We start from the raw sequence: 11,884 nt of genomic DNA, 5'->3' as shown, positions 1-11,884 counted from the left end.
CTGGTTAACATAGCCTTCATGTCATTTTCTTAGTTATTGTGTTAAGACATTTATATTCTACATTTAGAAAGATTCACATGTACCCTTATAAGATGAACCATAGGCGTGATCCCACCAATCACCCTCCCTCCACCCATCCTCCTCCCCTCCCCTCCCCTCCCATCCCCTCCCTTTCCTCTTTCCCCATATTCCTGGGCAACAACCCTAATTCTATGTGGGCAAAAGACTTAAACAGAAACTTCTCTGATAAAGACAGATGCATGGCCTACAAACAGATGGAAAAAATGCTCATAATAGAAATGCAAATCAAAACCACTTTCAGATATCATCTAACTCCAGTAAGATTAGCCCACATCACAGAATCCCAAATCTACAGATGTTGGCGTGGATGCGGAGAGAAGGGAATGCTTCCACACTGCTGGTGGGAATACAAGCTAATACAACCTTTTTGGAAAGAAGTTTGGAGAACACTCAGGGAACTAAAAGTACACCTACCATTCAATCCTGCAATTCCTCTACTAGGTATATACCCAGATGATGAAAAATTATTTTACAATAAAAACATTTGCACCAGAATGTTTATTGCAGCCCAGTTCATAATATCCAAGACATGAGAACAGCCCAACTGCCCAGTGACCCATAAATAGATTAACAAATTGTAGTGTATGTACACCATAGAATATTATGCAGCCATAAAAAAGGATGGAGCCATCACATCTTTTATGTTTACCTGGATGGAGCTGGAACATATTCTTCTTAGTAAAGTATCTCGAGATTGGGGAAAAAAGTATACAACGTACTCAATAGTACTATGTAATCAATGTATAACCACCTACACACTCATATGAATGGCAAAACATAACTGTAGTCCAGAACGTAAAATGTAAGAGGAGAGGGAGGGGAGGGGAGGGGAGACATGGAAGAAGAGAGGGTATTTGGGGGGACCTCACCTAATGTGCATGATGCAATGGTACATTTCAAAACTATTAAGAAATGAGTATAATTGTGATGGATGTGTTACTTAGTTCAATGTCAGCATCTCACATTGTATATCAAAGCAGTACCCTGAACCCCATAAATTCATCAATGTACAAAGTTATGATTTAATAAAAAACAAATTTAAAAAAAGTTCAAATAGAATAGTAACTAAGAATTCTGAAGAAACAATTTGGAAAAGAAGTTTGGCAGACTTAGATGATAGAAGCTTCTATAAAGCTATTATAATCAAAACAATGTAGAATTAGCATAAGATTAAACAAATATGTCACTATAACACATCAGAAACTCCAGATTAATGCAAGGGTATATGGGAACTTAATATGATAAAGAGAACATTTCAATTCAGAAATGCCTTAAATAGTTTTATTTAATAATGCTACCAATATTATTTGTCCATTTAGAAGAAAAAGTTAAATCCTATTTCATATCATCTACCAAAAAAGACAGATAAAACATCTATATGTAAAGTACTACAATAAACATACTGGAATAAACTTGAGGATATCATATGCACAGTCTTTAAATTAGTGTAACCCTCTTAAGAAAATCAGAAAATGTAGATTCCGTAAAGGAAATAAATGGATAGATTTTACCTCAGAAGAAAATGACTGCTTAATGACAAAAGTTAAAAGACAAAAAATATTTTAGGCCTCCTGGAGCATGGCCTGGTTCTGCTGCCTCATGGAAGCCACACATTAAAAAAAGTGAAAAGTATATGTTTGTGGAAATAAATATTTCAGCACATATGTCAAAGAATTGTCACTACCAATGTGGAAATCTCTCCAAATTGATTTTTTTAATTCAATAGAAAGTTAAGCAAAGGATGTAAATGGACAGCTTACAGAAGAGGAAATGTAGGCCGGGCATGGTGGCTCACCCTGTAATCCTAGCATTCTGGGAGGCTGAGGCAGATGGATTGCTTAACTTCACGGGTTTGAGACTGGCGTGAGCAAAAGCAAGACCCCATCTCTACTAAAAATAGAAAAACTGAGACAAGAGGATCACTCGAGCCCAAGAGTTAGAGGTTGCTGTGAGCTATATGACGCTACAGCACTCTAACCAGGGCAACAGCTTGAGACTTTATCTCAAAAAAAAAAAAAAGAAGAAATGTTAGTGGCCGTAAACCTATCAAAAGGAGGTAAGAAGATAGTTTTTATTGATCCGATTAGCAAAAGACTAACATGATTGATGACATTTGGTTATGATGATGATGTAGATAAATGAATACTTTTATAAATAACAACCTTTTTGGAAAATCTCAGCACTTAAAATTTTCAGTTTTTATGGCTAGCAACTCCAGTTTGGGAATTTTATCTTATAATAATAAAAACATTTGTGCATAGGAATGTATGTAAGATTTATTGTGATGCTATTTGTGTAGTAGAGGGAAATCTTTGGAAAAACAAAGATGAACATAATGAAAGGTTAGTAAATTACTATATTTTGCCATGTGTAATGATGTGCTCCTGTGTATAATGCATGCCCACATTTTTGCTCCAAACTTTCAGGAGACTGCCCACAAGAAGGTGGCTGGTGCTTAGCCAGGAGAGACGCATCTAAGGAGGGCTATGGCTCTTCTGGTGAATAGGCAGAACTGTCCTCCTGAAGCTATTGGCCTTGTGAGAGCTGCCCCTTCCCTTCCTCCTGAGAGCCCTTTCCTCCTTGCCACATCAGGGGCTACAGCCAAGATGGCCATGTGTGTGGCCAGTGAGTGGGAGCTTCAGAGGCCACTTGGCCGTCAGGTGTCCAGGCGGGTCCCTGGGGCCTACACAGGACTTCTGGTCCCCTCCACACAGGCAGACCTTGGGCCTTAGCCCTTGCCCTGCAAAGCCCCACCACCTTTACCTCCCCTGCTTGGGGCCCCTGACCAAGGCCACTGAGGCCCCCTCCCACCAGGTCTCAGATCTTTCCAGACTAGAACTGTGTGCCTGGTGAGCCCAGGTGGGAAGGTGCTAGGATCCCTGGCTCCTGAGCCATACTACCCATGTATAATGCGCATCCTTATTTTTCTCTCAAAATTTTGAGCAAAAAATGTATACAGGCAAAATATAGTACAGTACATCCATATATGGAATATTATGTAGCAGTTAAATAGAATTCTCTGGGTGGGGATTAAGGATCACTCAAGCCCAGGAGTTTTGAGGTTGCAGTGAGTTATGATGATACTACTGCACTATGGTCTGGGAGAACAGGACCCTGTCTCAAAAAAAAAAAAAAAATTAAAAAAAATTTTTTCTAAGTGTATCTTGATTGACCTAAGGGATTACTTGAGCCAAAAGCACATTACAGAATTATGTGATCTTATTTGTTGGGAAAAAATAAGTGAGAGTTTCTTTTTCTATTTTTTTGCCTGAGCAAAGAGTAGAATGATAAACATCAAACTAATTACTAATATTAATAGTAATTACTTTGGAGAAAGAGGGCATGAAGAGGGAAACTTAAGGGAACTGTTTACTTTTTCTTCATGTTCTCTATTGTTTGGTTTATAACAATAAGCGTGCATTATTTTCGAAATTTAAATTTACAATATTAGATTGTTTTGAGTGATTTTTTTAAAAGCACACTTCTAGCTAAAAATTAGAGTACATGATCAAATTACTAAAAATAGCACTCTGAAAAAAGAGTGAAATTTGTCCAGCCCACTTCACATATGACTTACTTTTCTGCTTCTACAATTTGATGAGGTTTCTATTTAAAATATATCAAGCCCTCCAGATTATCATTAATTGGAAAGTATGAGTTATTTGCTTTAGGAACTTACAAAGAAAACTACAGGCTTCTTACCCACATTGGCTCTTCCCTTCTTCGTCCACTTACCTCAGGCTCTTGCTTTTGAAACCTTAACCATTTCCTCATTCCTTTTTCCTTCTGTATTTGAGTTTTCATCTCTTTGCTACCCATTTCTTTCCTGTTCACTATACTGTGGCCAGATAGTTTTGTAAAAACCATTTGACACTTTTCTTTATAAATTGAAACCATCTAACTTCAGCTAATAATCCTGGCCTTTTCCTCTCTTCATTTTTCCAGCCACCTTGAAACCACAAACATAGCCAGATTCTTTCAGGTTTCTGCACTGCCACATGTGCTGTTCCCTTTGCTTGGAATACTACTACATTTGGCTTTTCATTTATTGCTGGTGAAATCAGCTGAGCTCTAATCATTTGACCCCTCTTTAAAATCTTCTCTAAATCCCTGGACAGTCAGTCACCCCTTCTTTGCTCCCCTCTTAGATCAGTTGTGGTCTCTATAGTAAAGGGGTCATCTTGGTTTTCTTAATCTAAGTATCTTGACTGACTGGCATATAGTGTGCTCTGGAAATATTTTCCAATAGAAGGAAGGAATGTACATATGAGGGAACTTTTAACAAATAAGTGAGTCAAGGGTTTCTGCCTTTCAGCCCTGCACCGTGTGCTCCATTGCCTGTTCTGGTCAAGGTTAAGTGATATTATGTCATAGTGTTTTCAGAGTCAAGATTTGTTGGCACTAGAGAGGAAAAGTATCCAGGTTTTTAGGTAACTCTCTTGGTCTCAGACAAGATGTAGAATGAGATTTGAGTCCTGAGATTTGGTAACTGTGCAGCTAAAGGAACAATGACATCTTTGCCTTCAGGTTATGAGTGGCATGAGTTGACTTATGCAACGTGCCAAGAATATTTCCTCCACAAGTTTGTGAACGGATCCAATAAGGTTGTCTTACACCATTTAAAATCTGTTTGCTTTGTGGGTCTAAGTTTTTCTACACAAAAATTGTATTAAGCCAAGATACTAAAAATTCAACAAAGGACTCTTTCTGCCCATTTAATTTAGAAAGTTTCAATTATCACCCATTTGGAGAGGATATTAAAATGAGGGAAAATAGAGCTTACAAGCAAATTGTATAGCTCCTAAGAAGGAAAGTTTCTTTAAAGTTTATCCTTGCTGGAAATGGCTGGGCCTCAGCAATGATTTAGCAGAGTTCCAACAGATGAGTTTAGATTTATGAGCCAGGTTTTATTGAGGAACCCAGGATAGCATCTGTTCACTTTGAGAAGAATTCTGGCAGTTCAGCAGTGTCATAAATTTTCAGATGTATATTTTGATTAACACTTTTGTTGGCACCCACATTCCTATTGCTAATACTACTGTGAATACGTGTCTTTCTGCAGCTGTGGTGCTCCCATTCAAGTTTCCGAGATGAAGCTACTTTCCTTTTCATCAGGGCAACTAACTGTTTTCCTCCCAGCCGAGGTGAAGGCCATCGGGACAGAGAATGATCACGTCCTGCCTCTGCAAGAGCTGGCCATGAGAAGTCTGTATCACACCTACCACGGCTTTCTGAAAGGTACATGGGACTTTTCTTTTTTTTCTATTTCTGATTCAGTGAACATAAAAATTGTGTTATATGTTGCTTGTTTCCACCTTTATTTTTTTTTAAATTGTTTTTATTATGATAAAATAAACATAACACGCATTTACCATTTTATCCATGGTTAAGTGTACATAGTTCAGTGGCATATTAAGTACATTTATGTCATTGCACAATGAGATTTTTCTTTTTCTTTTTTTTTTTTGAGTTATAATTGTATATGCTTTATTAAAATTCATTAATACACTTTTACTTAATAGTTAACACATCTGCACAAATTTTGTTTATCAACCTTTCTTAGTGATCATCTCCTGGCATTTAAATTCTTTATAAAAGGCACTCTCTACTCTGATCCCAGTTTAATGGGAAAAAAAAGACGATAAGAAGAATAACTTGAAATAGAAATGTAACAATATGTCAAAGCCTGCAGGTCTCTGATTAGACCATTCTCTCTACATATAATCTCTTACTAAACTAAATTGAGATTTTTGTTTTTCTTTTCTTCCTTTTTTTTTTTTTGAGATGGAGTCTCACTTTGTCACCCTCGGTAGAATGCCATGGCATCGCAGATCACAGCAACCTCAAACTCTTGGGCTCAAGCAATCCTCTTGTTTCGGCCTCCTGAGTAGCTGGGACTACAGGTGTCCACCACAATGCCTGGCTGTTTTTTAGAGATGGGGTCTTGCACCTGCTCAGGCTGGTCTCGAAACTGAGCTTGGGCAATCCACCTGCCTCAGCCTCCTCAAGTTCTAGGATTATAGGTGTGAGCCACCATGCCAGGTTAGGATTTTTCTTATAAGAAAACTAGCTTTACTATTTTATTAACTTAACACTGATCCCTTTAGCACCCTCTACAGACATAGAGAAGTATTCCTTAAAATATGGTCTTTAGTTGGAAAGGACAGTGGTTAATAGTTAAAATAGGGAATTTAAGTGAAGGAAATTGGTGTTTATAATATGTATTAGTTGAAGTGAAAGGCTTGCAGTAGGGGAAATTTGGAAAGATCTTATCTTTAAAGCAAAGTTGGATGCCTCTTCCAGCAAAGCAGATTTTTGCCTTATAGCCTGCTCGCATCTGAGAAATGTACATACCTATAGAAGAAAAAATACCAAGAGCCTTTGGCAGTGTTATCACAGCATGCTAAGTTATTTTAGACAGGATTTGGCAGTGCATAGATTTTATAGGTATTGTGTCTGGGGGATATGTTTGAAATGCTTTAATAAAACAGCACTAGGCAATATTAATAAGAAAAATGCATTTCAAATGTTTTTAAAGCTGCTAAATGTTTTGTCTTTGCTTAAAAAAAAAAAACGGAATCCATACAAAAGCATTTAACATTGGCTTACCAGGAATGTCCAATACAAAGTTAACTTGTTTTTCAAAATTAAACAAAAAATTATAGTTTTTCACCTATGAGTAAATTACATTTTTCTAAGTGGTTATTTATGAGTCTGGACAAAGATAAAAATGTAAGAAGATAATTTATATTTTCTTCCCAAAGATAAGTCAATCTTTAGATTTCACCTCAGCATTACCATTTCTCTCTCTTTTGGATGTTTATTATCAGTAGAAACCTAATAAAATTTGTGCCCAACGTTGCCTGGGCCACTGGGATGTTTTGTTTTAAATGTCTCTTTCGCGAAGCTCAGACTAAGCTGGGAAGGAAACTCTGTATTTTTATTAACACTAGTTCATGGGAATGAACTTGATTTCATTATTTTTCATACTCTTTGATTTCCTATGTTTCATTCTTTTCAATAAGTATGATTTAGCCTTAATCGATGCTTCACTGATACTAAATGCCTAATGGATTTAGGGAGAACGCAATGAAAGTCAGTTTTGGTCTTCAGTCTGAGTCCATTTTTATTTCTCTGACTATAAGCTTACAAAGTCCTCTCTGGGTAAGTTGATGCCTTTTTGATCTTGTTCTTAAAAAATATTTGATCTTTTTCCTTCCTTGCCTCTACCTCAGGACAGTATCTGATTATTATTAAAAAAGTGGTTTTACATTTTCTTTTAGTATTACTAATGTAAAAAAAAACTTTTGTTTCCAAATAATGTTAATTTTTTTATTCAATGCCTATCAGATAACAGAATTTTCAGCATGAAGTACTTTTAGCTAACCAAACTCATTTGGTAACAAAGAGAAATATTTTTTAAAGCCTAGGTTAAAGAAGTCTGGTTTTTGCTTATGTGTATGATTTTCTCTTATGTTCCAGATCTGAACTTTCTATCTCCCATCTCACTACCCAGAAGTCTCCTGGAGCTGCTGCACTGCCCCCTAGGGCACTGTCACCGGTGCAGCGAACCCATGTTTACCATCGTCTACCCCAAGCTCTTTCCCCTGAGAGAGACACCGATGGCAGGGCTGCACCAGGGGTAATCATGCCTAAGTGGGCACCAGGGCTTACACTGGGCAAGGGGTACAGCATGGCGTGTGGGAGGCCATGGAAGCAGCTCCATAGGAGCATAATATGCTTCCTGAGATACAGCCAAGTGGAACATGTGCATATATTTGCATCACAAGAGCACTAGCCTTCCCTTACTAGTTAATTTTGGTCACATACAGAATAGTTTCATTGTGTTTATAGGCAGTCACAAAGTTACAAACATCCAACTTAATGTACAACTCATGCTTATAAACAGAGGCTATTACAGTTAAGTCCCCAAGTTACAAACATCTGACTAATGTACAACTTGCACTTATGAACCAAGGCTATTACAGATGATAGGTAAATATACTGATTTCAACTTACATGCAAATTCAACTTAAGAACAAGCCTACAGAACCTCTTATGTATGTAACCCAGGGACAGCCTGTATTACTTAGTGTGATTCATTCTTTGTGGGAATGCTTTCCTGTTACTTCCCTGTTCACAGTAGTCTTTAAGCAATAGTGGATACAGGAAAAAATAATTTGTTGTATAATGGAATGAGCCCAGCCCTTCTACTTATTTATTTATATTTTATTTTTCGAGACACAGTCTCTGTTTCTCTATGCTAGAGTACCGTGGCATCAGCCTATCTCATAGCAACCTCAAACTTATGGGCTCAAGCGATCCTGCTGCCTCTACCTCCTGAGTAACTTGCACTACAGGCACCTGCTGCAGTGCCTGGCTAGTTTTTCTACTTCTTTTAGTAGAGATGAAGTCTCACTCTTATTCAGGCTGGTCTTGAACCCCCGAGTTCAAGTGATCCTGCCACCTTGGCCTCCCAGAGTGCTGGTATTACAGGCTTAAGCCACCACACCTGCTCCAGCCCGTTTGTTTAATTGCTGTCTAACTGAAAGTGTGTGACTGAGTTCTGTGGGTGTGCATACGTTTCTGTTTTGAATTTCTAACCCTTCCAAATGACATTCTCATACCACTCTTGGTTTCTTGCCACAGTGCTTTGAATTTGCTAAGACTGTTCAATAAGTAAAACTCCAATATTGGTATTTAAAAAAAAAAAGAATACCAAACAAAGAAAATATCCCATTTGCACAACTTTAGCTTATGGATTTTCTAAATTTGAACCAAGTACTATAACACCTCACTTATCAGATGTATCTTGGGTGATTTTAACTTTCCTAGTAACTGAAGCTTATTACCCCTTCAATGCCAAAAAGCATTTCCACTGTAATTATTTTTATAGAAACTTTGTAATATTTTTTTTCCTTCCTTCATTTCTTAATCTATGCAAGATAAGCAGTGTGGTGCGTTGTTCAGAGCAGGGGCCTTTCACGTATTAAGCCTGGCTACTCTGTTGTGAGTTGGGACAGGCTGCTGAACTTCTTGAATGGGGATATATAACAGGCTGTGTGGTAGGACCACATAAGGATTAGCAGATGATGAAGGCAAAAGCCTAGCATGTAAGAGGTACTTAATAAATGGTGGTTACCATTTTCATATCTCTGCCTCTCCGTCCCCAAACCATGTTTGTTTTTTTCTTACTGTGGACAATCTCTTTTTGCTAAACTTTCAGTTCCTTTTTCAATTTTCTATATTTTTAATGTTTTCTGCTTACAGGAGCTCCCTCTGAACGATTACCGTTTGCTACTTATAATCTTATGTGACCAGATAACCAAATTTGATAGAATTACATTTAAATTAGAGTAAAAAGAACTGAGGTGTCAAGTGTGTTACTGTGTGAATAAAATGAACAAAGGAAATAGACTCCTGTCTGAGAAGTAGTTGCATACAGTGGTCCAGTGCCCAGGCCTGATTCTGACTCCCCATTGGGAAAACTGGAGCAAATTATTGAACATCCTTGAGCTTAGCCGTTTTACCAATAAAATATCTACTTAATAAGGTCATTGTGAGGATTAAATGAGATCATTCACATGAAAAGCTCAGGATAGTATGTGGCATGTAATAAATACTAAGTAAATGTTAACTCCTATTACCTATTATTGTAACTGAGATGTTTTTATTTCTTATTTTTGTTGTGTTTTTAGCAAATGATCTTCATATTAGCAAGATATTATCATAGGAAAATCTTAACTAATTCATTTAACTATGATTCAGATCTTTATGCATCATCTTCCTATAGAACACATTTTCTACCTATTTTCAAAACTAAACTCAAGCCGAACCTGTGGCTCACGCCTATAACCCTAACACTCTGGGAGGCCGAGGAGAGTGGACTGCTTGAGCTCAGGAGTTTGAGACTAGCCTGAGTAAGAGTGAGACCCCCATCTCTACTAGAAACAGAAAAAACTAGCTGCCTGTAGTCCCAGCTATTCAGGAGGCTGAGACAACAGGTTCACTTGAGCCCAAGATTTGAGGTTGCTGTGAGCTATGATGATGTCACTCTACCCAGGGTGACAGAGTAAGACTCTTGTCTCAAAAAAATAAAAGTAAACTTTTTGTCTTGGTAATTCATTTATGAAAATAAAGTGGATCCTTTAAATGAAGTCATTTTTACATTGTCTTTATATGAAATTTGGGAAACTTAGGATTTGCATTTTCCATGTGCTGCTACTTATTTCCCTGCTATAACCTAGAAATTTGGTGTGAATGATCTTACACTGTTACAGAACATAGATATAATAGTATTAATTGAGTAAAATGAGTACATATGTACATAGGATTAACGCAATTCTCTTTTGTTGAGTAAAGCCAGGGTGCCTCTGTTTGTAGCAGAGATGAAATGCCAAGATATAAACGTAGCTTTCTGTGGTGAGTTAATGCTAGGGTCTGAAATTGAGATTTTGTGGCTTTCATTTGGCCCACCAGGCTGTGCTCCTTCCCATGTTGCCATGGAGATTATATTAAAAGCATTGACTTCAATTTCTACCATAGTCTTTAAAGTATTTTCTTTTGTAATTGAAAATCAAATACTTGAATCTAGAGTATGTTGTTGCTGAAAATAAAATCAATATTCTTTAATATCATAAACTCTGAAAGATCTTGATAAGATTATTTTTAAGTTTTCTAATATATTCAATTCAGTTTGCATTGCTTGTCATAAAATAATACATTATATCAGCCAATACCTAAATTAATGTGGGCATCTGGCATTATTTTAAAAGGGAACATATTGAATATTCTTCTAAAATACCAAGTTCCATAGAAGTGTTAGTTTTAACCTAAATTTAATACAGAGTGAAATAAAAAGACATGGCAGCATTTTGCATAAACAATAAATACTCAAACCTTCAAATACATATTAGAGAAGAATAGCTAGTAAATTTGTAACTTTTGATTCTATAGGCATAAAAACTTCTCATTCCCAAAACTTAATCAAAATAGAGAACTTCCACCTATAAGATTATTTGTTAGTAAAAAAGTGTGCCTAGCTTTTCCCAAGCATGTATATATCTCACAAGTTCAGTGTTTCCCATAGGAAGTCAGGCTACCGAAAGTTTCTCAAGGCCATTGGATTAGTTTGCTAGGCTGCTGCAATAAGTACCACAAACTTAGACGGCTTAAACAGCAGAAATTTATTGTCTCACCATTTTGGAGGCTATGAGCCCAAGATCAAGGTGTTTGTAGGATTGGTTCTTTCTGAGGGCTATGGGGAAAGCTGTTCTGGGCCTCTGTCCTTGGCTTGAAGATGGCTGTCTTCTCCCTGTATCTTTTCACATCATCATCCATTTGTGCGTGTCTGCCTCTGTGTTTACATTTCCCCTTGTGGTAAGGATACGAGTCATATTGGATTCGGGTCCCACTCTAAGTACCTTACTTCACTGTTACATGTGCAAAGATAGTGTTTCCAAATAAAGTCTCTGTATTAGTCAGCTTGGACTGCAATAACAAAATCATTTTCTATACTTCTGGAGGAGAGAAGTCTGAAATCAGGCATGGCTGGGTTCTGTTGAGGGCTCTCTTCCCAGGTTGTAGACAGTGAATTTCTCTCTGTGTCCATACATGGCAGAGAGAAAGAGAGGGATACTAATTTAAAAGAATCAGCTCACATGATTGGCAACTTTAGAACCGTAGGACAGGGCTCGGCACCTGTGGCTCAAGCGGCTAAGGCGCCAGCCACATACACCTAAGGTGGCGGGTTCGAATCCCCAGCCCAGCCCGCCAAACAACAATGACGGCTGCAACCAAAAAA

At 37.5% G+C, this 11,884-nt stretch overlaps 1 protein-coding gene across 1 annotated transcript in view; it reads left to right on the top strand.

Moving 5' to 3' along the window:
- The window catches only part of LRRC28 (leucine rich repeat containing 28), a 123,546-nt gene that overhangs the window by 105,238 nt on the left and 6,424 nt on the right, over nt 1-11,884 (top strand). The window contains exons 8-9 of the mRNA XM_003788810.3: nt 5,144-5,319; nt 7,564-7,723. Coding sequence (XP_003788858.1) covers nt 5,144-5,319; nt 7,564-7,723 — 336 coding nt within the window. The remainder of the gene's footprint in view (nt 1-5,143; nt 5,320-7,563; nt 7,724-11,884) is intronic.

Source organism: Otolemur garnettii, unplaced genomic scaffold (assembly GCF_000181295.1).
Source record: "Otolemur garnettii isolate 467f Iridium unplaced genomic scaffold, OtoGar3 scaffold00029, whole genome shotgun sequence".
NCBI lineage: Eukaryota > Metazoa > Chordata > Mammalia > Primates > Galagidae > Otolemur > Otolemur garnettii.
Note: the sequence above shows the minus strand (reverse complement) of the source record. Positions and strands in the feature narration are given on the sequence as shown.